General features: G+C 38.7%; 2 protein-coding genes across 8 annotated transcripts in view; one reads left to right on the top strand and one right to left on the bottom strand.

Annotated features, from left to right (window-relative positions):
- Nucleotides 1-27511, top strand: part of mrtfbb (myocardin related transcription factor Bb) — a 76213-nt gene that overhangs the window by 14632 nt on the left and 34070 nt on the right. For 3 of the 6 annotated variants that reach the window (XM_071470287.1, XM_071470329.1, XM_071470305.1), the window contains one exon: nt 19660-19701. The exons of 2 other annotated variants lie outside the window; for them this stretch is intronic. The gene's annotated coding sequence lies outside the window, so the exon portion shown is untranslated. Of the gene's footprint in view, nt 1-18933; nt 18950-19659; nt 19702-27511 lie in introns of those variants that run through there. One more of the 6 variants, XM_071470320.1, reaches the window with a different exon arrangement.
- shisa9b (shisa family member 9b) lies at nt 807-19267 on the bottom strand. Of its 2 annotated transcripts, none has more exons than XM_071470386.1 (4): nt 18346-19267; nt 16152-16258; nt 7420-7560; nt 807-4510 (listed from the first exon to the last, which is right to left on the bottom strand). In XM_071470386.1, the coding sequence occupies exons 1-4, from the start codon at nt 18852-18854 to the stop codon at nt 4131-4133; spliced, it is 1137 nt and encodes a 378-aa protein (XP_071326487.1). In that variant the 5' UTR covers nt 18855-19267; the 3' UTR covers nt 807-4130. The 2 variants fall into 2 exon arrangements, with proteins under 2 accessions (XP_071326487.1, XP_071326481.1); XM_071470380.1 differs by having other exon boundaries at nt 807-4513; nt 18346-19262.

Raw genomic sequence — 27511 nt, 5'->3', positions numbered from 1 at the left:
AAGAGACAAACCTGAGACTCTCCATGGAGTTAAACTAACTCCACCAGGCATAAGTGCTCAGCCGAATCGATTGAGTTCCTTTATTTATCCAGGCCTTGACAGATAAGCATGTATTGAGTGTTTCACATAAGAGTGGCAGCCCCTTCATGAAATGCTTCTCGTGGTAAATCTGTAGTCAGGCAACAATGAGGAAATCAATGTGCGTTGCTCCTGGTGCTTGGACTGAATGAGTGTGAATGTGAGGTTCCATTCAGCTATTGTCATTGTGTTAATGCACATGAACAACCTGTACAACTTGAGATATTGTGTAAAAAGTGTTGTATTTTTTTTCCTGTTTCATTTCAGCTGAAAAGCACTTAATTCATCTTTAAACACTATGAAATATAAATAGGTATATGAAAGTCAAATAGACAGTGACAGTGCACAGAATACACATCAGAAATATGCATTCACAAAGTGTCACTGATTATATATGTATATTGTAAGGAAATTTGTATTGACCAGCAAAATAAGCATTTTTTTTCTTAATCAGTAACAATTATCAACACTCAACATCCAGGCTTAAATTACTAACTGTGCAGCTTTACACAAACATGTAACTCTTGTACTATGAAATTGTTGCATCTTTGTTGTTGCTAAAAACAACAGTCACTATTTGTCAGCCTATTTTCATATAAATAAATTACCTACTGAGACATGTGGTTTCACAGGACTTAAAAGCACCACATTAACTGGGTCAAGTTATATAATCATAACTGTCATGGACAAATAAGGGCGTAGCTTTAAAAAAAGTCTGGAAAATAGACAGTTGTTAAAAATAATTTTAATGTTGACAGTTTAATGAAATTTCACTTTCTTATAGCTGGAGCACACTAAAACAGAAAGTACCATAAACTGTAGTATATTATGTCCTCTGGCTGCACTCTTCCATGTTGTTATGATACCATCTGGTGTGGTGTTGAGGGGGCAGCCAGTAGAACCAGCTCGAATCATAGTTGAGAAAGGAAGAACAACAACAACAGAGCTGTGCACGTTCTTATTATCAGCCACAGGTTTCTCCTTTTTTTAGGTAAATAGAAAGGTTGGATCGGTTGAATCAACCAATGACAAAACGCTTAAAGCTGTAGTAGCTTTACTGACATTTTTACCTGTCAGTTGGAATGTTTAATGAAGTCCACAAACACTGTGCTACAGCTGCTCAATACCAATTACCATTTCCTTTGTTCATGGTGGGCTACACTTGGATGGTATGTCTAATAGATGAAAATAAGGTGAAGTTGTTGGCATATGCACACACACACACACACACACACACACATAAACCTTGTTTCACCAGAAAAGAGGTTTTCCACATTAAGAAAATGTTTCATGAACCTTGGACTTCTCCAGTTCTGCACTGAAACGATTTCAAATTACCACAGTGAAATTCAGTTTGGCAAAAGAGATTCAAGGTTTTTGCAGAACACTAGTAACATGGGGATGAATATTTAACAGCACAAACAATGTGTGGAAAACGTATAAATGCTCAGCTCAGTAATTTTTCAGCAGTAATGGAGGTTGTGAACCATCAAACACAGAGGCTGTAAATATATTTAACAGGGGATCTTAATCCAAAGTAAATTTGTAATGTACAGAAAGACACATAATAACATTCATTAGAGCAATTAGGTAATCAGATAGTGAGCCAACAGTGATACAAAGAAACTCTATTAGACCTGTGATCATCGGGGCTTTCCAGTAAACTTTACCCAAATATAACATTGCTGCTCCGTTACTTAATGTTGCAATGCAAACACATATTATACACGTTATTATTACACTAGATCTTCATGTGTAAATATGGTGTACTGTAGCTTATTTATAGTGATTTCAATAAAACAATCTGCATTCACAAAACAAGTGATAAGTGACTATACAATATTGTTTGCATAAATAAAAAAAAAGTCTCAGATGTGTTTGAATGAGAGATTTCATATAATTGTGAAATAAACACTAAAACAGTTTATTAATATGGTGAAAGGACAGTTTGGAGCACTAGATATACATATTTTGTATTTAGTATAGTGCGCACAGTTGTCACAGCTACCCAAAGACAACAGTCTGCAACATTTCTGCCCTTGTTATATTTTTTTGTTTTGTAAGAACTGGACTTGAGAAGACATGAATACACCTTTATACTAGCAATTCCCACTTCCCACTCAGCTATGAGTGTAGCCTTGTCCTCGGCTGCTTGAAATAATCAACCGCATGAGTAAGAGTCGCAGGCAGACGTGAGCGTCCTTTTATATTGCTTGGCTGGGAAGTCAGTGCGACAAATGATCAGCTGCTCCTGAAAACCCTGGTTACTAAAAAGTTTTTGCCAAGTGTGGCATGAATTCCACAGTCCTGGTGTTGTGTTTTAGTTCGGTCTCAGTATTGGTACATCAGCTGGGATAAAAGGTGTTAACCAAAGTTTCCCAGCTGACATGAAACATTTCACTGTAGCTTTTTAGTACTTAACCAAAACAGTAGGTAAATATTGTAGTTTAGTAGGTTGATTATTCAACAAAAAAACAAAAGTTTAATTTTGTCTTACAGCATCTTTATATTCATCCTGACAAAAGTTCATTAACTGATAACATCCAACACTGATCTTATCAACTGTTGCCACTTGCATTTAGGTTGTTCAGACCAGATACATTCCTTGAATGTGAAATTTGGGATTAAAATTAGATTATAGATTAAATTACACACACAGATGAGCCACCATTTTACACCGCAAATGACGTTTGTTGGAGGCATAATGGACCAATCACCATACTAATCCTGGGGCTTCATCTACAGTAAATTCTAGGATAATCACACACATGCTGGTACTGATGAGAGGCACTATTACATCAATACAACACTGGTTCAACAATCTGCAGCTACTTCTCCTAGTTATCATAGAAACATGTATCAGTAAGATGTCTGTTGGCAGTGATGTGGTTTGAATGCTGTTTTCCTTCAAAATGAGACATCTAAAGTGACATTACATCCACAAAATTTAAATGGATCTTAAGTCAACAGTTAACGCTTTCACAGACTCAACAGTCTATATTTTAAAAATACTGACTGATAAACTTAGCTTGTGATTTGTCCCCAGAAAGAATGTACAGCATTTTGGAAATGAACCTGAATAACTTACTTTTGGACAATTTTATGTCTCAGACACTTTTTATTAAATCAAAAATAGTTCTTAATTAGGTAAGTGGTAGTGATGGCTATCTAAACGGGGCATGATTTAAATTTGTTGGACTTCGTAGGCATTCTTAACTACAATACCAATGTAATCAATCTTTTGGAGGGCTCATATTGAGAGCACAGTATAGCTTAGGGTGTGATTCATTTGTAGAGGAAAATTAAATTGAAAATTATATTAAAAAAATAAGGTCATATAACTGTTTTCTTACGCATTAAGAGTCACTACAGTAACATACTACTGGATTTTTACATTTTAAATAAATGAGTAAAATAATGAGAGTTTGTATTGGTTCAATTTATTCAGGCAGTTTTCTCAAATTTATCAGCCTCAGACAGGCAAACCAAAAGCACTGCACTTATTTCAGTAGTGCATTCATTTCTGCTCTTCATCATGTTAGCAGTGCCAGCCTTTTTCAAACAGCATCTATAAATTGTCCGGTAAAGCATTTCATCAATACCCAATTAACCTCAGACTACTCGACCTTGATTAAATACAGTAAATAAGAAAGTTTTTCTCATTTAGACACTGTTGAGTTAATAAGAGTTACATCAGATGCTCTAATTTCCAGATCCTTTGATATCTTAGTGAATACTGACAACTGTCCTGTATGTGTCAAATGTCTCATCACTGATATATATGATTTATTTAGCTTTTGTGTTTAAGCACTTGGATTATATGAATATTGATGACAATATATTCACCGCTGTGCCGTCCTGAGGCACGGTGATTGATGCCGAGTCCTGTTCCAGCACACTTCACCTTAAGGTGGCATCTTAAATGCTGCCCATTACATGCACAACCGCACATACAGGAGTCTATGGTGCTTTCTTACAAAAGCACCCTCGGTCAGCAGTTACTGTCGTTCTTAAATGCAGGCTCATTTTAAGCCCAGTGTTTAGACAATCCCTCATACTGTCACCTCTGTCTTGCTGTTGGTGACAAAGTATGGTTGTGGGAGCATGTAGCGAGTGGTGTGCAGCTCCTTCTCTATGATGCAGAGTTTCTTTGGGCCGTGGCTCTGTCGGAGTCCCAACGTCTCCTTGCCCTCCCAGGACCTTAGCACCCCGGGGCTTGCAGCAGTGCTGGAGCCGTAGCAGAGCGTCTGGGAGCTGTGGCTCTTGGGGCTTTTGTACTTGTGTCCATTCTGCTTTGTAGACAGCTGTCTTGGTGGGCTGTAAGGATTACTCAGCTCTGGCTCCATTTCCACAGCTTCCATGGGAAGGCTGCCCTTGGTTGTCATCTCCATCACTTGCCGACGGTTGCTGTAGAAGCTGTCATTTGCTTTCTCTGCTAACAAATGCACAAATAAACAACATGATATATTTTTTATTTTTGGTCATTTTTCCCTTCGTTAGTCATTGCATTGTATCCTGAGTACAGAGGCTGCTAAAAACTGGCTAACAAAGCAAAGAGAGAGATAGAGTCAGCTAACTTAACCTAATTACCAGCTATCATCATAGTAACTTCATTAAAATAGGAATTTACTGTGTACATCTTACATTGCATTTCCATGAAGTCACACAAAAAATATTTCTGATTTGCTGTTTGCATTACAATCCTGACAAATGGGTATATTCCCATCATTTCTCCAATGATTAATTGTATTTAAGCAGAAAATTACTTAAATTAAAAAGTTGAGCACAAGATATAACTTGCTAAGTCTGGTACTTTAAATTAAAATCAGTATTATAATATTAATGCTTTAAATGGCTGGGTAATGTCAATGGAAATTAAGGCCCATATTTGCCCATGAATGAGACATCAATATTAATGAAATTACAACAGGACATTACCAGTTATTCATTGTGAACTGATGGTCATTATATTAATACGTAGTAATGTGCTGCAAAATGCCAACAGTGTTTACTAAGTCGCGGTAACATCAGAAAATGTTTTTCACAAGTATTAAAATATTTTCATATTATGCCTTCCCATCAGCCATTAGGTGAAATTAAAGTTGTACCAATTAAGATTTAGTAAATACAGTGTGTGTGTGTGTGTGTGTGTGTGTGCGCGTGTGTGCGTGCGTGCGTGCGTGCGTGTGAATGTGCGTGTGTGTGTGTGTTCATGCGTGCGTGTGTGCGTGTGTGTTGATATTTGCTGATATTCCCATATATGAAAACGTTTCTGTACAACACTGGGAGCTCAGTAAAGCTTAGACACGTGTCAGTAGACCACAGCACGGTATATCTTGGCATTTGTCTTGCCATAATCATCTGCTGTAATTTTCTCCTAACAGTCACTGTGGTGTGATTTTTTTTTTTTTTTTTTTTTGGTCGATGCAATGTGCGAAAACAGCATTCACGTCAGCGCTAATTGAGCCTGAGACACACTTCAGAGTTACCCTTTATCATTGTACACTAACATTTCAGACTCTTTTTTAATTGAATGTCTCCTAGATAACCTGTGTCTGTGCTCTGGATTACACTTCATGGTACATGGATGGAGAAAAGTTATGTGGGGTTGAGCAGCATATACTTTACAGCAGCTACTTCAGTCAACCCCTCCATCAGTGCAGCTAGATTAACACATACATTAGTACCACAGAGGCTCATATGACTCACAGTGTACAGTATAGTTGCTTCCCATCGCCGCGCTCCAACTCATTTGTGTTTTGATTGCTCCTGATTGTCTCCTGTCCCCAGTCTCATTAGCTAAGATTTGCTCTATTTTTATTGTCCCTAATGATCAGTTTGTTTGACGGTACTTCAGTGGATCAGCAGTGGAGAAGCTTCAGCTGCTCGAGTGAATCACAAAGAGAGCGATCTGTTTAATGTGATTGGACCTACTACACGCATGCTGATAGCTGTCATCCCTTCTGTGGCCAGGTCTGTCAAACACAGCTAATTGATTCAAGGAGAATCTATAAAAAGACTCCTGTTTCACTCTGCTGAGTAGCATCAAATACTGATCCGCAAATACTTTCACTGCACACTTTGATGCTGCTCATTTCTCTTATTTATTCAGATTTTTTTTAATTTTATCTGCTCATATTAGGAGCATTAGGGAGCAGCGGTCAAAACAGAATTAACATTTTGCAGCAGGAATCAATAAGAAAAGTAGTGGGAAATCAATTTCTTCAGATATGACTGAAATCTATTTTTATTAATGAAGTCAACTTTGAATATACTGCAAAGAAATTCTAACACTGGTGAGGCTTTAATTCTGATTTGCTTATGTATATGTAGACTTTAGTGGTATATTACTGGATGTGCATGAACCTGTTTATTTGGTTAGTGTGGTAGAGTGGTCACGTCAGTCATCACCTTTTCAGTTGTCATTATTTTAATATCAGCAGCATCCTGACTAAACACTAATGCACATATGAGGAGTAACCTTCTTATTTTGCACTGCAGTATCCGTTTGATTGAATGATTTGCAGAAAGATAAAAGCTAAACATTTTTTTCAGGATGTAAAAAATCAAAAAGATATGAAGAATCATAGCACCACCTTGCTTAGTGCTACTATTTTGGTATTTGCTGTAATTTCTTGTTTGAAGTGCTGCTTGTCCAGGCGCTGACTGGCTGCAGACTTTCCAAAATTAGCACATGACGAGAACAACAAACTTGCTTCCATAAATAAACTTTCAGTTCCCCTCTCTGTTGGCATTGATGGAGTATGGATTAACTGACAAGGATTTCTGTTGGCCAGACATGTGATGGAGATTCAAACCAGCTAGGTTTCTATTTAAAGAAAAACACTTGAATTTTTCAAAGAACATTTCTATCAGCATGTGTGGTGTATATACAGGAATCTGAAAGATAAGAAATAAGAGAGTGAAAAACAGTTAGCCATGTTGACTTATAAAATTTATTGCTTACTTAAGAGAGAGCAGTGATGTTTACTAACAACTGCAGCTGGCAGAAAATGTTAATACCATGTTTTTTTGTGTTCTGTTGAGATAAACCATATTTAACACTAAATGAACCACGTTTAATTTTACTGGGATTCCATAAAAATGTTTCATGAAGCTTTGGAGATGGATTTTTGGCCTCGGAAGCTAAAAAACTTGTAAACTTGTCCCCACGTTTACTCAGATTACAGATTCTATTGTTTCCATTTCACTTTATTAAAAAAACCCTGATTAATTATTCAAGTTTTATTTATAGAGGATGTAATGAGCTACCTAATCAGATCCAATGATAAATGCTAACCGCTGTCTCACCATTATGGCTCACTGTAAACAGCTTCTTACCCACAGCCTTGAGCGTGGCGTACTTGTTGAGATCCTTGACAGGCTTCTGTTGCTCATAGGGGCTGGTGATCTGTCCCACAGCCGGGTAAGGCTGAGTTATTAAAGTTGATGTTTGAACCACGTTGTTCATCTGGTTGCTATCTAAAGGAGGGAAAACACAAGTCATTAATGCAGAAATTCATACACTGCCATTAAGTGCGAGCATGTCAGCATGTTTTTTGTTTTTTACGTTTTAGGGATCAAAAAAGTTACACCTTCAACACATACCTGTAATCATTGTATGTGCAAATGTATTATTATTGTTATTATTTTTATGTATTATTTTTTTATTATAATATTATTTTGTTGATTATGTTGTTATTTTTATGATTTATTTAAACTGGCTTGGTTTCCTCTAAATGACTCTTACATAGTGTTGAGTTCCCAGCATATAAACCAGTTTGATGGATGAATGTGAATATACAATAATGGTTTCTCTGACTTGGTAGTGTCACTTTCCCTTAAGTAGGCTTTTTGTGGGGACCCAGCTGGAGAGTCATGACTGCTCTTTGTAAAACTGCGCTAATCCTACAGTAGACATCTGGTAAATTAAGGGGTGCACAGCAAATAGACTGGCCCCCTGCCTACTGGCATGACAGAGCAAACAGATGTTCAGAGTGTCTTCTCCACGTTTAGATTGGAGGAGATTAGTAGAACGTACTAATTCACAGGCAGTAGTTTAAAGACTGCTTCATGTGCTGTATATATATATACACTACACCTACACATATACATATGTATACACACGCACGCACGCACACACACACACACACACACACACACACACACAGAAAAGGAGTTGCCTTGGGAAGTTGTTGGGTCACCATGTGCCACCAGAACAGCTTCAATGCGCCCTAGCATTGATTCTACACGTCTCTGGAGGGATCAGCACCATTCTTCTAAAAATTATTTCCTCATTTGGTGATTTGATGATGGTGGTGCAGAGCACTGTTTAACTTGTTGATCCAAAATCTCCCATCTTGAACTCCTGTAGCTGTTCAACAGGGCTGAGATCTGGTGACTGTGAAGGCCCCCTCGTGCCCTCCCTATGTTTACTATGTTATAGTAAAATATGTGTGTGTATATATATATATATATATATATATATATATATATATATATATATATATATATATATATATATATATATATATATATATATATATATATATATACACACACACACATATACATACATGCACACAGTATTGTCCACCTGTACAAACAGTACAGACTTCATTTACTTCCATTGATGCAAGAAAGCTGTAAAATGACTAATTTCTTTATCCCTGAAAGAGTCCTATTTTATATTAAACCTAATTTTTTTCAGTTTTTGGTGGACTAAAATTCACCTTTAGCAATTTACCACGCACTTTTCTACCATTTAATGTTATTTAGTGGACTTAAACAGCTGAAATATCAATAAAAACTGGAAAATTGGGGGTGTTTTAAAACCTTTGACTGGTAGATACCAACATGTTTGACCTGTCAAAGAAACACAGTGATGGTCATTTTTAAACGTCATGGGCTGTGAATCTGTTATTTGCCATGATACAAAAGGTCTCCTTTAAAGGATAGTGGCTCAGAGGCGGTGCCAGTATTAACCCACTGTTGTCATCGCTGGCATCAACCTCTCACTGCCGTTGTTAATGGTTTAAGTTTATAGACTTTAAAATGTGGGGAGTCCTCTAGTCCTTGTTCTAGAATGTGTCTTGATAAAAACAGATCATTAATGCAGAAAATGGGTTAATTAGGCTCTTATTCCCCACTGGTCAGCAAGAAATTTTATTCCTGTGCTAATTAATTTGGAAAGTCTCAAATTATCAATGCTGTCTCATGAAATGATGCAGAGGACAGCTTCGACAGTTCTTTCACTTCACCACACCTCAACGAGTGGGTGGTGTAATGAGGAAGATCAGATTTGGAGGTCACTTAAGGTGGCCAAAGATTGATGGTGCCACTGTGTTCTCCTCACAATATGGGTTCCTTTATAACAAGCCCCTGTGTTACCCAGTTTTATTGAAAGCCTTATTAAAAACTGTAGTCGTTAAGAAAGACAGCACAGCACTTTCACATGTACAGATACCTTATTAATCTCAGTGATGAAGTGGTGTTCATAAAACCTCGTTAAATCCTTTTAAATCTCTGAAAGAAACTGGTTCATGAGGTTTAACACGTGTGCAGCAGGATAGTTGCTGACCATGTCATATAATTGTTTTCTGCATGTTGTGTCATAGTTGTAGGTGAAGACATTTGGCTGTGTTACTACCAAAAATAATCAAATTCTCCCAAACCTGAAAGCAAACGTCTGCATCGAATCTACTGTATCTGTGTTACCTTGGTTCCTTTCTGAGCTTGTTGACCTGTTTCAGTTTCATACCTTTCATTGCAAGTGGGCCACGCACACAGGCTCTCATTCAGTGTGATCTTGTTTAAGATTGAAAGTCAAATTAGATCCTCTGCTTCCATAGAATACACTGAATTCCCTTCCTTTTTTAATTTATCTAACCACAGTATTACCCTATTAATACTGTTTTCTAGGACGTCTGGGGTATACGTGTCTGTTAAAAACAACACAAACAAGAAAAGACTTAGATCAGATTTAGTCCCATGGAGTTTTATGCCCTCCTTAGCAGCAGCTGCTTTGTAATCTATACCATCTGAGCACTATTGCGCTTATCTGATACTCCAGTCAAGGTCGGAGACAGGGTATCCCCTTAAAGGCAGAAGCCAGTGGAGGTAAATATTAATCAATATACACCAAGTGCTTTTGAATCTGTTTTATATGCCAATATTTGTAAAAAACATAAATTTTTCAAGGTGTCTGGACGTCTCCAGTATCTCAAATGTCCTCTAGACATATGGACACTATAGTTGAAGACGGGAATAGATTTCACTACAGTTAATAAATGGTGGCAGTGCTTTTGTTAACATCTGGTGCAACTCTGCTATTTCCAGGATGCTAAACTCAATTTAAGCTGATGTGCTGATGTACATAGCTGTTTATCTCCCTCTTTAATGTTTGTCTGACTTTATGTTGACTGAGTTTCATTTGTGCTTATACTGTTGTCAAAGTCAGAGCTTTCATGTCAGCTGCTGGGAGAAAGTAGGCCACTTCTGGAGACTTGTAAGGTTAAAGACTCCATGGTTGTTGCGGGAAATAAGCGAGTTAACACTCCAGACACAGACACCTCCCTGGAACTCATAAAAGATTTAAGGGAGTATTTTGGGATCTGTATGCCCTGAAATAAATGGTACAAGGAGAAGGGCGCTCTTATTTACAGGCAGCCTACTTTCAAGTCAGTGATGAAAATATTCTATTCTCTCCACATCAATATCTGGCCGTTTCTGTCCGACTTCTGAAACTCTTAACATCCAAAACTATATCTACATCACCAGTTTAGAGTCGAGCTAAGTCGATGTGTAAATTATCTGATCAAACCTGTTTTTATAATTCAGCCAAATAATTAAACTTATTATTTATTAGGTAAAAATAATGTACTCTGTGTACAAACTTTCATATGTTTATGTCTTAAAAAATGATATGATGTATAAAACTATGCACTTGTAAATCAGAAGAAGATAAAATAGTTTATTTTGAGGGTGATGTCATTTTTATAAGATTAGAACAATAATAATAATAATAATAATAACACGTTTCAATACAAGTAACAAAGTGATTCACAAAAGTCAATATAAAATTGAAATAAATCAAAATGAAATAAATGGGGAAATGACTCCTCTGACAGGTTGTTCCAAAGTCTAGGTGCCCAGACAGCAACCTAGACCTTTGAATGTCCAGCGATGCACTAGCAGAGGATGTCAGGCTGCGTCTTGGCTCATAGGGGGATGAAATCTCAGGTATATAAGGAGGGGTCAGCCCACCCCGGGCTTTAAGAGTAATTAAAATAATTTTTAAATTAGTCATAAGGTAAACAGGCAGCCAATGCAAGGATGCTAAAAACGTGATATATTTTGTGAGTTAGGCGCCGAGCTGCAGCGTTTTGACCTAATAGGTGGTGAATTGATTTCTGAGACAGGTATATAGGGAGTTTCAGCAGTGGAGGCGGGAGGAAATAAAAGCATGGGAGGGTATCTCCAGATCTGTGGCTGAAATAAAAGACGTGACCTTGGCTATATTTCTCAAATGATAAAAACATGACTAAGCAACTTTCAGAGCACAGAGTAAGTTAAATAGAGTTATTCATGCTGTTTTAAATTATGTAGCAAGAATGAATACATTTGTACTGTATGTGTGTGTGTGTCGGTTATGTTTACAGTTGACTACCTAAAACATAACTCAGTGGTCAGATTTAAGCAACTGAAATACCATATCTGACAGAGAACAATGCCTCTTTGATGCCTGTTTAGAGTACTTTTAAAAGTTGCCGTTGATTTCAAAGACCAAACAAATTTCCTGACCAGTGGCAGGTATTTATTTTCCCAAAGGGAATTGAACTAATCAGGTAAAGTATGTTAAGTATCTAATAAGACAATAAGAAGAATAAAATCTAATGTGGTGCACCTCTACATTTTTCACACCACTGTTGCACATCTGTGTTTTTTCAGTTGCAAAATCCAAAGTTAAAAATTCATATTTAGCCAACTGTCTCAGTATCTGTATCCCAGAGGCATCACTTGGCCTTCCCTTCAAAACAGTTCAGATTAGATCAGATTGACAGATAAACCCTGACTCATAATGCCCTGAATCATTATACCTCCAACTTTGGTTCCTAGCTGACTGGGTACCTCTATAGTAGGTTCAGAATCTTGTGCCCACGCTGCTCTGGAACAACTCTATCCAAACTATTTTCATTTTGCTATTCAAGGTGAATCAGTTGAATTTAAGAGTAAAGACACTGGATGCACTATTCAAAGTGTACGACCAGGGGGAAGTTGCAATTCAGATTTTTAAATGAAAAGCCAGCATCCTCCAAATAATTTTTTTTTTTTTTTTTCATCTCACATTTTTTCCATTCATTGAAGATGATTGAGAGTGATTTCCTAAATTGAAAATCTTTAAAGAGGATATGTCGCTACATGTTTCACTGGCTGATGGCTGCATGGTATCCCTGTTGTCAATGTGGTGATAATTTAAGATTAACAAACTGTCCCATAGTCACATTCTCATTTTACAAACTAGTGTGAGTGAAAGCAATAGGACTCATGTGTCTCCATCCAAATATTTTAAACTCTCTGTATTTGTAACTTTGTAATGTTCTCCTTCAAGGCTTGAGGCGTCAGTGTACAGTTCAAAGTGCAGTATATAGCAGGTGGAAAATAGAACCATAGGTAGACTCTACATTTGGTAGCGATTTCTCAGCTGCCGTCACAGGTAATGCAGCTGAAATACATTTCTATCTGGCACTGAGGAAATGGACTGTCATGCACCAGTGGAGTGCTGGCAGTGAGCGGAGACTTTGTTCTCTCTGGCTGACTGCCTGGAGTAAAAAGAGGCCACACTTCACAATTGCCCCATGTGCGCACACGGCCAGCAGGACATGAACATGATAGTGCTGGTAGCCAAAGAGACCCAGCTCACAAAATCTGTATTACTGGTGTCTTGAGGAGAATGAGAGCTCATAGCCCAGTCCAACAGATTTTTGTTATCTCTGACAGGCAACGGATGGGGAACAGGGGCTCCCTCTGGAGCGTTTCAATCACTGCTTTGCAGCAGTGTCTGTAATAAACAGCGACTATTATAGCTGTGGCATAGTCACACCAGCCACTGGAAAGCACAGCTGGAGAGGACAAATACAGGACGGACACAAGTGGCAAAAAAAAATAAAAAAATATATATATCACCTCACCTCTTGTACCCTTGTAAGGATTGCTGTCAAGAAAACAACAGCCGTCCCTGTGCTGTTGCCAGCTCAGTTACACAGAATAATTCCCTTACCTACCCGTAAGACAGAGCAGCCAGCACACTGTGCCCTGGATCTCCATGTCCAAGGTCAGAAAATTAAAAAGAAACCTACTCTCAACCCATCATCAAGGAGATATTCATCATACAAAACGAATCCTCTGACGTGCAGCTCTTACCCCAGTAATACACCTTAGAGTCTACACTATATGACTAAGGTAAATGCATGTGCCATTGTTAAATACATGTATTTTAATCACGTAATTTCTTACATTCGTACAATACAAGTTTTGCTTATTTTAAATTTGCTCTATGTTGTAAATGTGACATTTCTTTGCAAGTATGTAAACTAGTATGCTGTGCATATATCATTGCAAGCTTGTCTTTATATTGCTGTGGACTGGAGAGGAAGCTTTCTGTCGTTTGTAGTACTTTTCCAGATTATTACAGGCTCAAACTAAAACCTGACACAGTTATCACCGGGTGTAGTGTTATTTCCTGACTCAAAGGAGGAGGCAGGTGAGGTGAGACAACTTGCATATTTTCAAATCAATTCAGTTTTTACTTTTTTCTCAAAAGTGGCATAACCTTTAAATAGGTGTAGCGACTTTACTTGTTTTACAATAATATTGTGGTATCTCACATCATTGATAATTTTCTTTCCCTTACTCCAGGGAATAGCAGAGAAAATTGGATTTTAAATCAGAACATGGGTTTTTTCGCTGTGTCCACTTACAGTTTGTGTAATGTAAGTGTGCTCACTGCAACATGTTTAGCATGGTTACTGTTTTCTAAAAGCTGTGTTCAAGCACTGCCCCCCAAAGTATTGCTCTTCTCACCATACAGGCAGAATAACAGTGAAAAAATTATTCCTAATGTGCAATAAGCAAGTATATTCATCAGTGCATTGTTTTATTGAATTGTGTTGCTGTACATGTCATACTACAACTGATTTAAAAATATTGTACTGTACATACTGCACTAAAGAAATCTGTTTATATTTCCTCACTTTCAGTCCTACCTGTCAACCTGTGTTGGCTGGTTTTTAATGAACTGATAATTATTCTGTGAGGAGGCAAGGTAAGAAAAAGAGGGCTCTGATTTTAGCATGATTAATTATTATCATGTCAGTGCTGACACCTCACTTCACCTGTTTTTTAGCAAAAAAAAAAAAAAAGACAGATATTAAGCTCTTTAAATAGAAAACCTCTCCAATTTTAAAGGGTTGGGATTGGACTGAATTTCTCACTTCAGAAAGATTTATAGTAAATATCATGGGATACTAAAATGCAAATGCAAATACATATTTGCAAGGTGACATGAAGCACAAAAGCCTTGTTGCAGTCATGTTAAAAGCATAAGCAAACCATATTAAGCAACAAGTTAAACAGCACACAGAAGAATGTCAGTGCAGGTGTCCTGTCATTAACAGACAACATGACATTTCGATACGCAAGTGATATATTCTACATTCCCTAGGTTGCTACTCCAGTATTTTTCTCATTAAGAATTATTGTTTGAGGACAAGTCAGGGTTATAGATCAGTGGTGCTTGTAAGACTTTCATCTATTTTTGCATCTAAACCTTGTGGAGAATGTTTGGCTCAGGAGCTTGGTTTGAAGAATAAATCATTTATTCACCTACAACTTTCTCAGTCTTATGGCCTTGATTTTCTTTAATAAACATATGTATTTGAGTTGATTCATTTCAATTCATTAGCAGCATGGACCGCCTATTGAAAATGCTAAAATATTTGCTTAACTAAAGCCTGGCTATGAGATAATGTGAGATAAAGCAATCCTCCGCTGCGTGTGCCAAGAACAGGCTGGTTTTCATTCCAGCCACAGATTACACCAGGTGTTTTGACTTATTAGCAAACCGTCCAAACTCATCAGTGAAATCACCTGCTGCACTCTTCGCCCGTAATGAGAACATGCAAACTGCTGGCCGCCCATAGCACAACATAATCCCCCACATTTATCCTGAGAAGCATCTGCATGAAGGAAGATTGTCATTCATTTAGTTCTATTTGCTTCCTTCTGTGTGTACGGGAGGTGGAGTAATTTCATTAAATACATCATGATTTGACTTACGTACGAGGAGACTTTTTTTTTGTTTTTATTTAAAATTTTAATTAGTTATATGAAAAAAAAACAACATATGCTCACTTAAGCCAAAGAAATTTTTTAAACTTTTTTATAAATTAAGAATATAGCCACAAAATTGCTGCTTGACTGCAAAACCTTTTTTTAATGTGAAATGCGGGAGAGAGGCTGAGAGCTCTTAATTGACTGTAGCTGTCAAGGCAGTAAGCAGGTTAGCTTTAATGAGAACTCTGTTCTGTCTGTGTGTGTCTGCGTGGGTGTGTGTAGGCGTTGGTGCTGATGACTGAGAGAATGAGAGTGAGATATAATGTGTATAAGTACTGGCTAAGAAAAAAAGCTTGTTAGCTAGGTTGCCGGTGGTAATTAGTGTGTATGTTAAGTGATTGCTGAGGGCATGACTAATTGCTTTACCAGCCCGCAGGATTTTGGATGTTTTTTTGTTTTTTTTTCCTGCCCCCACTTCCGGTTCTCGAGCTATTTCAGGATAGGCAAGCAGAAATGCAAGGACAATATTAGGTTTATATTTCTAAAAAAAAAAAAAAATCTGGGAATTTGTGATTGTAGATTTAAATTGCAGTGGAGCAGCAGGTAATGGTTAGTGAAAGCAGATGGCAGCAGCCAGCGATGGTACAGACAAGGTTGTTCAAACTAAAACCACTCTGTCATGTGAACGTGTGTAGAGGTGTGTGTAGCTTGCTGTGTGCTGCTGACGTCAGAGTACTTACGGAGACTGTTAACTGTGACTCTGGTTTGTATGTTCTCATAGTGCTGGCCAAGTCCAATGTCGTCCGTATGTTCTGAAGCTGGGTGGCGGATCACGTGTGCGAGAGCCCTGCAAAGATGAAGAAAAACCTCAGAGTGGACAATTTTCAGTAAAAAATAATCACAGATTCTGTGCAGGGCAGCAGTGCACGGCAGGTTTTAATACCAAGTTCTTCTAAATGACAGATTATGTTAAGATTATTGTTTTTATGAGCATTTTGTTATCTGCCCGTTGCACCTAACTAAACCTGCTTGATAGAGGTTGGGGAAGGATAGTAAACAGAAAACAAGTTTAACTGTTGGTTTCACACAAATCGGTGTCTCTGGTGTCAGAGTCACATGACATCATCAGGGTTATTTTCTCAAACTTCACAAAGCTCCCCTCAGACCCACAGAACACTTACAACTGTATCCAACCCCTCCCTCACACACACACACATACATTTCACAACATTCACACCCACCTCATGTCATGAAAACCCAGCAGTGCAGAGGTGAGAAAGAAGCTAGGGTTTGAACTTCTCCCTCTAGCACCTGACGCAGCTATTACTGTCACATTTCTTGTGGACAATCAAGTGCAACGTTACAAATGTCTTCCAGGAGAGACTGTCTGAAAATGGGTGCCATTATTCCCCACATTTAAATGCTATTGCAACTCCGTTCAGACCAACTACTCATCGTCTGACAACACATTTGAACCAGTCATGATCGAGCATAACGCAACCTGTAGTGGCACTCCTCATTAATGCTACTCTAAGGTTTCAGTCAGCTCAGCTCTGCCCACATTTAGCTTCACTGTCGGGTGTGGTGGGGCTGATCAAAAGTGTGCTGCATCATACCTGTAACTACACTCACCCAACAGTGATGTGTGAGTGTACTGATCGACTGTGGGCACTGTGGGAAGGTCACGGAAAAGTCACAGAAAAACAGCCATGTTTCCTGACACTTGACACCTGGTGTGTAATTTTGTCAAATACATGGAAAACTACCTGCAGTTCAAAAATGTCCACTGTTGTCAAGCAGTGATTGAACCATCATTGTTTTTCTTTCATTTTTAGGTTTCTTACAATAATACATATCAGGACTTTAGTTAATTATGAGCTACTCACAGTGTACACTATGTCAGGATGTGTCTATTTCAAACTGAGCTCTGTAACTTTATGGCACAAGTTCAGCACCTTCCAGGTATTTAGTGCTTAACTTTTGTCACAGGTGTCAGCTCACATTCAAGTAACATTGCCTGTATTAAAAGTCCGATATGCTCCTTCAGAATCCAACTCATCCAAAGGACAGTGTACAAGTGTACAGCCTGTACTGTCCTGCACAGAGACAGCACGATGTCTCCTCGGTGCAGACATGTTTCATTTTTCGCTCTCCTGAGTGGACCACAAGAGCATAATAAGCCTCTTTGTGTGTATGTGTGAATGTGTGAAGTGTGTTTGGGATTGATGGAGTGTGTGTGTGTGTGTTTGTGTGTGTGTGTGTGTTTGACATACACTAATCAGTCTGATTGGTGTATATATGACAAAAGTACGCTGTTTACATACATCTTGCAGATAGTTAACAATTTGGAGATAAAAAAAACAGTCATGATTTCTCCAAATCTGTGCAAAAGGAGAAATGACCCTGTGCTCAATTGTAACATGCTGAAAATAAATTGACATATTTTTAGCCAAGCCCAAAGAGAATTAATCCATTTTTTGTGATAACTATGTTCACCTTCTTTTGTTCAACATTTGTAGCACATGTCACAACATCACTGGCAATTGTCAGTTTCAGACTATAAGCTGCAGGTCAAGGACAATGCAATGGACATCATGAATACACTTCAGTCAGCAACTCAACACACAAAAATGTGTGTGTGACTTACTGTTGTGCAGACAGGATACATAACTGAGCAGGCTGAGTTTCCCCAACCATGTTTCTAAGAGAAAATCAGCAGTTAAACTATGTGTTCCCACTGAATCCCCTCTCCCCTATCCAAATACCGCAGCTGATGACTTTTAAAAATGTAGGCTTATTTAAAGCGCAGCTGAACTTTATTTTATAGGTTCACGCAGTTTTATTGACAGAATAACTTGTTGCCTTTTAATTTTATGTTGCTGTCATTATTATAGTGACACTCCAAAGTAATTGTCAGTGGAAAAAACAACCTACCTTGACATGTTTTCTCTGTGCGGACGATGCGTCTTTTCCAAACCGAGCTTGGTGAAAATTCCTATCAGTGCCATTATGGCCACGACCCCGCATATGACATACACAATGAGGTTTGTTTTATCCTTGGCGGTGTCCAGCGCCACGTCCACTTTCGGCGGGGGTTTGCCTGTCATCATCCACGGCGGGGTGTCGTAGTTCTTACAGGTGGTCTGGTCCAGCCTGGAGCTTTTAAACGCGCAGCAGAACCGGAAGCCACAGGTGCCGCAGCAGTACAGGTAGCTGCCCGTCCTGCACACGAACGGCGGGTCCCACTGGCCCATCACGTCGTAGTAGCCGCGGCACTTGTCCTCCGTGTGCGGGCTCTCTGTTACAGCGCTCTCCCTTTCCTTCGAGTCGTTGAACCCGGTTACTATCATGAAGTCGTCGACGCTCTGACCCGGCTCGCCCTCCGCGTCGCACACCATAACTTTCACCAGAAAGTAACCGAGCAGCAGCTCAGTGCCCCGCATCGTTGCTCACTTTTTACTCCGCTCTTGACGCCCTGACGCGCTCTCACAAGCCGGGCAGCATCTTCCGAAGAGACGCGACACAGCCATGCGTAAAGGTAGTGAGGCTGATTCCAACTTCCATGCGTAAAACCCCAGAGCTCTGCACTTTTCTCTCCTTGAAAAAAAAAAAACAAATATTATTAAATTGTTGTGCGAAGGCAGTTCAGCCTATTTCCAAAGGGCACACTACTGTAAATAGTTGGAGAGTGGTATCATCACTGTGGCGCTGCCCTTGGCTGTGTCGGAGGGTGTCACAGACACCTCTGAGGCTGCTTCCCTCCACAGAGCCCGTCACAGACAGAGAGAGAGAGAGTAGGAGAAAGACAACACAAAGTAGAAGGGACCCCGAATAGTGAGTGAATCATGGGGGAGAGAGAGAGAAGGAGAACCAATGAGAGAGAGAGGGAGAGCTTGGTGCAATAGCTCTAATTACAACCCTCACAGCCATTTATTATGTTGAGTCTTCAAATCGTCTGTAAAGGTCCAAATCACCTCACCACCACAATTCAAAGGCAGGATTGGAGTCTAAAGTCAAGTGTGAGATTTTTAATACAGATACCAACAACAGAGGCTACATCCAAGTTATTAGTGATACTTTTAAACATCAGTTTACAGTAGCAGTGTCTTCACATCTGAGTAAAACATGAACAAACGCTGAGGTTTTCACTGTCAATTTAACTTTGTGCACACGAGTAACAAGCCATAAAGCTGTCCTGTTACATCTTGTAGTGTATGTTTTGTGTGTTAATACCTGTTTTGGTTTAAGGAAACTGATGTTGATGTCTTCCCATACCAGAGCCCTTCTTTGGTAAGTAAAATATCTCAAAAACTCTTGGCTTCTCTATGACCATCCTCTCTGGTGATTTTCATCAGCCCTCGACCTTTGATGTTTCATCAACTTCAATTAAAAATGTCTCATTGAAGACAAAGATATCTCAAAAACAAAAAAAATGTATCAGAAATTAGGAAAGATAATGATTTTGATATTTTGTAATAGCATCATTTCAAAAAAATTTTGTTTGACACAAGGAACAGTTAAATCTCACAAGTTTTCACTTTATACAAGTGAATAAAATGCGAATATGTGCAGCAGTTTTTATTAGAGCTGTAACCCTCCTGGCCTCTGTTATTATCACCTCTCCCACACAGTTGTAACACAAAAGTGCAAACAATCATTCAGAGTCTCATCCACTCCATCATGAAAACAGCACTGTCGAGATTTCATCAAGGGTCATATCAAATATACACAATATAAGCACAAAATAACATTACTTAGTACTGCTGTGTGGACAGAGAGCAATTAAAAATTCCCACTGGTGGCCAAAAACAAAATGTAATTTAAAAGTATTCTCAGCTTTGTTGTCAGCCTGGTTCGTATAAAAGACACATACTGCGCCAACTGCTGCAACAACCCAAAAACACAAACTCTCATTTGTCCAAGAAATAATTAAAAACCAACCTGAACATTATTACTTTTACATATTTTGTGCGATCTGAAGTTTGATTAACCCGAGACTCATCACTTTATTCCAGTGTTCATTTCGTGCAACAGACCCCGTGCTGACCATCAGCTATTGATTACTGATCATTTACAAACAGCAGCAGATGATGAAGGGGCCTTGACAAGCATTGATCTGACAACAGCTAGCTGGCAACTTATTTTTAGAGAAACCTTTTCATCTAAAATTATGATTAATGAAAGGAGGCTTACCATCATGCCACTTGAGAAATCTCACTCTTTTTGTTTGATGTTGAATCATCTTAGCCGTGAGAGGCAAGTTTTATTTACAATTGGCTGTCAGGGGAGGTTTTGCTTGTCTCGTCTTTGTGCATCTTTAAAGTTCCCTATAAATAGTGCACTCGGTCCCTAAGGGAGAAACTTTAACATTCTTTTAAAGTGAAACCACAGCAGCTTTATTAAGACCGCATAATCTCCAGATGGTGGCATTTCATTTAAATGTCCTATTGTAAAGATGACTGCCAAGTGAAACAAACATGTCATAGATTTGTTGCTGTTTATACCCTCCACCAGTTGGTATTCTCGCCATGGGGTTGGTCAGTGTAAGTGACACCGTGTGAAACATTGGTGTTGTCACAGCTTTTATATTTCTATAATGTTATGCATTGTTTTTTACAGCTTCATTATGTGGATGATATTTTTATACGCCTTACACAAAAACAACAAAAAGCAGAGTTAAAAAGAAGTCCCAATTATCTTTTATTTTATTTCCAACTCTGCCCATAGATGAAATCCAGAAACTCTCCACGAAAAAGATCTCATATGAGCAAAGCTAAAACAGAGTCTTTATTATGTCCTGATAAAGCCTCTGAGGATATTCTAAGTAATTGCTGAAGCTTAGGTGTTAATTAGTTTGTTTTGAGTCTGTTGTATGCGGTATCTATTGTTCTATTAGTGTTTTCTGTTGTGTGTGTATGTGTGTGTACCGAGTTTGACATTTCAAATTTCACATTATAGATGACTAAATGAATAAATACAAGAACGACATTGTAAAATTGTGTCTGTTAAGGTCATGTTTTTGAAGCAAGAAGAAGTGACATTTCTGCAGGATTGCTCCAAGACAACAATGATCAAATATGTACAAGCATAAATTTCAATACTTTGTGCAACAGGGATGCCGGATGACAACTGCATGACTCTTTGCCAAAAGTTTTGCGGTGCAAATCATTCTGTGCCATTCCTTGGGTGGGAGCAGGTGGGTAGAAGAGAAAGAACCTAATTAAATACTTCCACAGTGGGGAGTTTTAATGAAATCCCTTTGTGTTACGTTTGAGTAATGCAAGTGTCACATGGATTGGCTCAGGGCTGAAACCATACATAAGGACTGGTCTGTTGCTCCAGCACGCTGGAGGGGGGTCTGCTTTGAAATCCACACAACCACCTGCACGGAAACCGTGACATCAGTGTCTTAGAATAACTTTTTTTTATATATGGTCTTACTGGCCTGAAGTATTAAAATAAGCCCCCTTGAATTTGTATGTAGACATTTCTAAGAGGTTGATATAAACGTCTTAAAGATGGTTTAAAATTAGGTGTTTTCTCTCTATTATATTGTTAGAGCCGGTGGTCTCAAGCTCTGGGATTAAGCTTTAACTATAAGGTGTCAAGAGTCTGTCAGTTAGAATATGGTACAGTCAAAACTGTAAAAGAAATGTGTGGTAAATCACATTAGCATTTACACCCAGTGTCAACAGCTCGGTGACAACATACTGACGTGGTTTTAATGTTCCTTCAGTAATCTTAAAGGTGGGAAAAGATGTATATTCATACTTTTCTGTGACAAAAGTTTTGATTTACACTTACAATTGTTTCTGTTACATCTGTCTGCTCCGTGTCCTTTCTTTTTTTTTTTTTTTTTTTTTAGCCCAGTCTAGTCTACTCCTGCTCATAAGGGCTCTATATTTATCTGTTCTTTTTAAGCAATTACTTGTGCTGTCATTTTAACATCACTGTGCTGAGCAGGTTGAAGGGACTCATATTTCAAGAGCGTGCTGTACAGACTAATACAACATTTCACTGGACTCCAGAAATAACCTTTTACACAAGCCCTCAACCCAAGTAATGATTAATAGTCATGTGATTTTGTACTGTACATACAGGATCCTTACCTGTGTTAAAAAAAAAGAGAATTCTTGTAATTTTCTGCAGTCTATTACTTTGAGAACAGCAGCTTTTACCAATGTTTTTTCTTCTGAAATGAAGTTTGTATGTCGTGTGTATTGTAGAGTATATGTGGTACCATGATGTTATGAGAACATATGAGGTTTTTTTTTTTCTAATAGCAGAAACAATTTCTCTGGGGAATACTTGCTGTCAGCATGCTGACCTTTCCGATGCTGAAATATCAGTGTTCATCGCTGCATCATGCTTTATTATTGCAGTGTTTGAAGAGGTTGTTAGGAGGACCCTTCATGACAAAGAGCTGTTTAGTTATAGAAACTACTTTACCTTCATGTGGCATTATTTTGATCATCAGATGAAATACTGTGATTTCTTAAATCTGTGACAAATGGAACATTTCAGTCATTTTCTGATGAGAATCGTCCCCATATTTGAGGGTTTTGTGAGGTTTAAGTTGCAGCAGTAAAATGTTTGTAGCTTTATTTCAACAGATATTCTCTGAAAAATGGTGAGACCAGTATAAAGCAATAGGTGTCATGCAGACAGTCTTTTGTCATGTGTCCCCCAGTGTTATGGCCTCTGCTCACAGCTGTATGAGTTATTCATGCCGGCATGGCTTGAAGCTTTCCGCTTCAAAGTGAGACACACAAACAAATGTACATGACCTTCTGATTTGACTTTCTCAACTCCATGGTTTCTTTTCATCTCCAGATTCTCTTGATACTGGATGAACCAGGCATTGTTTTAATATATGGCGGTACGCTGTGTTTTCAAGCCAGAGAAAAGGAGAGCGATCTTCCTGCTTTGGACTGATTAAACTTGTGGTATATTTTCTCAACTTGGTTACATTTATTTTAAAGGTGCCCTGTGGAGTTTTTGACCGCTGGCTTCCCTATGGAGCAATGTTTCTACAAGGGGGTCATTACTTTGTTTATATCATTGCACATGTGTTCCATGTCTCTCAGAGCCTAATGAAGGCAACCAGACTTGCTTGAGGTAGTTGAAAACGTTTAACCTCTCATTTGAAAGGTGAACTGAAGAAGACTGCAAGCTCGTAAACATGGACGTAAAACAACACAGGTTTTAATATCTTCAAAATCTAATCTGAAGGGCCACCTTAAATGTCCACATGGACTATGGTAGTTATTAAGGATATGAAGCCGCCATCAGAAAGACTCCTTCCCTTTTAACTCATGAGGCAAACACACACCAAATGATACACCAAGCTGCTTGCAAGGAGAGTAAATGCTTTTGACAAGTCTTGAGAAACATTGTGATTCTGAATTGAGTTTTTGTGTTTTTAGTCCTAGTTTAGTCTCAGTGTGATTCCTGGAAATATTTTGAGATGCTTGATAAAAAAGGGTCCAGACCTTCACTGTTGATGAAGTCTTACTGGGTCAAAAAGCTGTAAGGTTTCACTTCGGGCTTTTGGACCCAGTGTGGGCCCTGGTGAATAGCCAGTGTGCTTGTTTTCATGTTTCCTTTGTCCTAGTTATAAGAAGTACTAGAGGATACTGGGAAAAAGAGACCTAACTAGTCTGTATGAAATTTGAAGGGCTTCAAATCAACCTTTAAAACCAGACCTGTTTTATTAATGTAGGATGACAGTGAAAGATTGGCTTGTAACATGGAGCAACACACTTCTCCATGACTATACATAGCTGCAAAGACTCCAAGACTAAAACTGGAGAGAAAGGCAACGTCTCAAATACATCAAGCCGAGCCTTTAAGTAATTTTGTAGACAAAGTAGGACAGTCAGTCCTAACTGTTCGTCTGTGTTCAATCTCTGCTTCTCACCAGCGTCTGACATTTTTCCCTTTGTCTTCTCGCTCATTTTCCACACAATCAAGAGGCAGAGGAGTGCAGAGAAATGTTGTCATGGTAACAGAAAAAAATAGGCAGGATGACCATGAGTGAGACAGACCTGATAGCAGACTGTACTGTGCAAAGTATTTCATGACCTGATACGACAGCTGCAGGATATTACTCTGAGATTTCCTGCAGATGAAAAATATGTGATACAGTAGTAGGAGCTTCAAGGTCACTACTTTACAGAAAACTGGCTTTCCGGAGATTATTATTGCCCTGACATGTTTTGTTAGTAAGTTTCAGTTTTGCTCAAGCTGTTACATATACATTTAGAAACACAGTTCGTCTTCAATGAAGTCACTGCTGTCACAGTGGCCCATTTCTCAAGATGTCTTCTGGAAACCGAGTTCAAACTATGCAACAGAGAAAAATGCATACATTTTTTTTTTTTTTTTTGTCTGGTGCAAACCAATCACTAGATGGACTGGCAGCTCACAATGGTCCTAAGCATTTCCAGATTTATCAGTGATAGCTTTCTATGGTTGAGACAGTCTTTTGAAGCTGAGCGTGTAAAATTGAGTGTCTTTTAGAAACATCCCCTCAAAGCAGAAAGAAGCTGAACCAAATCTGATTAGTTAAGCGCCCAGCTGAGAGGGTTTGAGATCAAGTGACATTTCTTGTCATGAGAAAGAGGAGCTTTTCAAATCTTGCTCATATGGCGAGAGCAGGGCAGAACTTCCGTTTCTGTCTTCTGTGTCATGGTGTCCTATAAGCAGATTAGGGCTCAACCTCTGATGATGTTTCAGATGTTCGAGATGGTATGCGTATTTTTCTCTTCAGTGCCCTAATAAATTTCATTGTCACATGAACCACGATCTATTGGTCAGTCTCACATAGAGAGGCAGCTCTCTGAGACGGGAAAAGATTCCCTCTGGAGACAGCTGAACTTTGCTGAAGTACTCGGTCACTGATATACCTGCAGGTGTGTCTGCTTATTATTCTGACAAAGAAAGACTTCATAATATCTGACTCCTCTATAGCTGGAAATAGCCACCGGAAAAGGCTTCAAACTTAAAGCTGTTGTTGAAAAGAATGTGAGGAGAAACTTTTGGACATTTTTGTTATTTTTGTCAAAATGGCTATTTTAGAAATGTGTCTCTTCTCTTCTCATTTATCAGTCATTATATTTGTACTATTGTGATCAAGTCTCACTCATAAAGAAAAGACTGAATCATATTAAAAATACGTTGCATACTGACAAAGAGCGGTACAGAAAATACTCTTTGATATCATCAATCAACATGTCTGAATGATCTTTTTAACATTTAACAAAATAGACTAAAAACATTTAAGTTTTCATTATTTTCGTTTTGTTTTGTGAATGACTTATAATAAACACAAAATATCTGGGGAAACAGAAGCTTGAACCACAAAAAAAGAGAAGAATAACCCCCTGTCAGTGTTACCTGAATTTGCTGTTGTATTCAAGTGCAAAAAATACATTTTTCACTCAGACAAAACAAGCAAAAAGAGAAGCATTAGGATCAAAGCTGTAGTAAAGCCACGGGTCCAAAAGGAAAATACTGAACATGCTGTAACTAAAACCAAAACAGAGAAATGAAAACATACCAAACAGAAGGTAAATGAGGCCGATGCTGTGATCAGCGTCACTTGCTTGTTCCTGTCTAAAGATCCTTTTTAAGGGCTGCCATTGTACAAAAAAATGTAGCTGACAAATAACAAATACCTGGGGAGTCAGATGGATTATAAACAAAAAGAACAATTTAGAAGTTACTTCTTACAAACTTCAAGATTCAACTGCCGACTCGACTGAGCCAGAGAGAGGCCTGAAAGATAAAGTCTTGCGTGTGCGTTGAAAGTCAGGTGATCCTGCTCCGCGGAGAGCAGTGGAAGCAGCGATGCCTGGCAGAAGACACCTAACAGCCCATTCAGGACGCCATCAGAGGCTCCGCTCATTTCCCCCAGTCAGCTGCAGAGCAACAGGGTGGCTGCCTCGCTCCAAGTTGGCCAGCTTCATGCCGAAGTCTCTAGTGGCATGCCAGGCTCATTATCGCGGGATGAGAGTTCACTTCTCCTCTAACTACTGCATGAGAGCTTCACTGGGGATAATGAGCCTCCTGACCACTGGGAGTAAATGCTTGTCTGGCTGCTTCAGTCTGTCTGTAGCGGAGGAGCTCTCACTCCTGGTTGTTTTCCTCCTGAATTCTATCGCCACAGTTTGTGATACGCATCATCTTGCAAATCGCACATAACAGACTGGTCTTATAGCTTTGAACTATTTGTTAAATATTTGTCATATGTGCCTGTAATATGTAACACCATGATTGCATGTTATTTGATAACAGCATAGTTTGTAAAAGTTTGACATTTTGGGAAATGCGCTTATTCACTTTCCGTCAGTGAGTTAGAGCTGGTTAGCTTAGCTTAGCATAAGGGCTGGAAACAGGGAAGCAGCTTGCCTGGCTCTGGAGTGTCACAGTCTGATAAAATCTGCCTAGTAGCACCTCTAAAGCTCACTTATTTTTGTCTGTTCAATCCGCTCAAAAACCGAAGTGTAAAAATGACAGTTCGTCGATTTACAGGAGGTTGTGCACCGAACTATTTCTTGGCTCTGAGCAGTTGCCAGGCAACCAGTCAAGACTGCAGGAAGTTACTGGCTGTGGCCAAGAAATAGTCCGGCACATAAACACCTGTAAAACAGCAAATTTTTGTTTTCACACTTTATGTTTATTTGAAGAAACAAGATATAAAGTGTTAATTAGTGAGCTATAGCTTGGATGGGAGGCACATTATGTTACCTGTGGACAGATTGAGGCTAGCTGTTTCCCCCTGTTTCCTAAGCTAAGCAAAAAGATTTGTGTATGATAAGTGTATTTCCCAAGATGTCAAACAGTTCCTTTCAATGCTCAGAAATGTACCGTCAAAGGATGAACACTTCCACATCTATTTACTAAAGATGTTTAAATTGCAGAATTACACTGCTACTATTAGTGCAATTCTGTTTTGCTATTGTTTTAGACAATACTAGAAAACGGAAATGACTTCAGTGGATTCAGACCCATGACATAAAAGTTACATGTTACACATCACTAACCCGTGACGCCCCACCGCCACTGATTTGAAATATTAGCCAAAGAAAAACATGTA

This window comes from Trachinotus anak, unplaced genomic scaffold, assembly GCF_046630095.1.
Source record: "Trachinotus anak isolate AG129_WGS33_773 ecotype Australia unplaced genomic scaffold, CSIRO_AGI_Tana_v1 ptg000003l, whole genome shotgun sequence".
NCBI lineage: Eukaryota > Metazoa > Chordata > Actinopteri > Carangiformes > Carangidae > Trachinotus > Trachinotus anak.
The sequence above is the reverse complement of the archived record's forward strand: the minus strand, read 5'-3'. Positions and strand labels throughout refer to the sequence as shown.